Consider the following 1,299-nt stretch of genomic DNA (forward strand, 5'->3'; position numbering starts at 1 on the left):
GATATAGCCAACAGCTCATTCAGAGCTACCCACACTCAGAATAAAAGAGAAAGAGCTAACATCTGTTAAAACCCAGACTGATGCATGTTTATTCTATGCTGTGCTTATGTTTAACTTTGGTATTTTCTGAATAGAAACTTAAGAGTGTGYGAAAGTATGTCATAGCCTATTTGGTCAGAAGTGGATCCTCTGTTCCCACTTATTCCCCCTGATATCACTTACTCGGAATAGTAGATGTTGCCCCTGAGTCACAATCCTGCGCTGAGTTACAACATCACAATGAGAAACATATCATCGCTGGCTAAAGAGAGTCTGTAGCCYTRGACGRGGGCAAAAAATAAATAAATAAAATAGAAAGAGAAAATAGAAAAAGAAAAATGAAAAAAAATTGTCGGGGTGCAGAAAATCCTTCACGCTGCTTCGCACTCAGAGCTTTGACCCCTTTTCCAGCGCTAAATACAGGCAGTGGCTGCAGCACCGCGGCAAGCTCACCGTGTCCCGCGCCGGGTTTGAAAACAGCGCGCTCCCTGCGGATTGGCAGCCACTCGCCCCGCCCCCCGTGGCGTCACAGAAGCCCCCGGTTGCGTCCTCCCCCCCCACCCCACCCCGCGCGCGGCAGCCTGCCTCGGCCGGGGGGAAAGCGCTCCTTTCCCCCATGGAAATCAGAGCACGGGAACACTGTCACTCCCCAGGCTGCCCTTACCTATTCTTTTTACCAACTGCCCTTAGAAAATACAGCGATGATTGATATTAGCTCTCTCGATTACTTCGCTGTTTTTTTAAGTTATAATTTTTAATGTTTTCAGTTTAGGWCACATTGGGGAATGTTTAATATCTTTTTATGTAAAAGAAAAAAAATAGAAGTGATATAAGTATCAGCAGAATACAGTTTTGAGTTAATAATATGTATTTAAAATTAAAGTTTCCAGTTACTTAGAATGACAACGTTGTATTCTCGAGAAAACAGTAAATAATCCTCGTGTTAGTAGACTTAAGTGTTCCTGCTCTYTTTGGAAAGCTGTGGGTGGCTCTGAAAAGAGCCTTTGGGTTGTTTGTCGAATCCGCTTCACTTKGCYTTAGCCTTATGGCTGTCGGTCTTCTTGGGCAGCAGCACCGCCTGGATGTTGGGCAGCACGCCGCCCTGCGCGATCGTCACCTTGCCCAGCAGCTTGTTGAGCTCCTCGTCGTTGCGGATGGCCAGCTGCAGGTGCCGCGGGATGATGCGCGTCTTCTTGTTGTCGCGCGCCGCGTTGCCCGCCAGCTCCAGGATCTCGGCCGTCAGGTACTCCAGCACGGCCG

At 47.9% G+C, this 1,299-nt stretch overlaps 1 protein-coding gene across 1 annotated transcript; it reads right to left on the reverse strand.

The window, feature by feature from the left end:
• Positions 1-779: 779 nt before the first annotated feature.
• On the reverse strand, positions 780-1,297 carry LOC146586476 (histone H2A-IV-like; the record flags this gene model as incomplete). Its single annotated transcript, XM_085321307.1, has 1 exon — positions 780-1,297. A coding segment is annotated over one exon (231 nt), but the record flags the coding sequence as incomplete, so codon positions are not given.
• Between the last annotated feature and the right edge of the window lie 2 nt (positions 1,298-1,299).

Source organism: Rhea americana, unplaced genomic scaffold (genome assembly GCF_003343005.1).
Source record: "Rhea americana isolate MKP2758 unplaced genomic scaffold, rheAme1 scaffold_69, whole genome shotgun sequence".
In the NCBI taxonomy this organism is placed as follows: Eukaryota; Metazoa; Chordata; class Aves; order Rheiformes; family Rheidae; genus Rhea; species Rhea americana.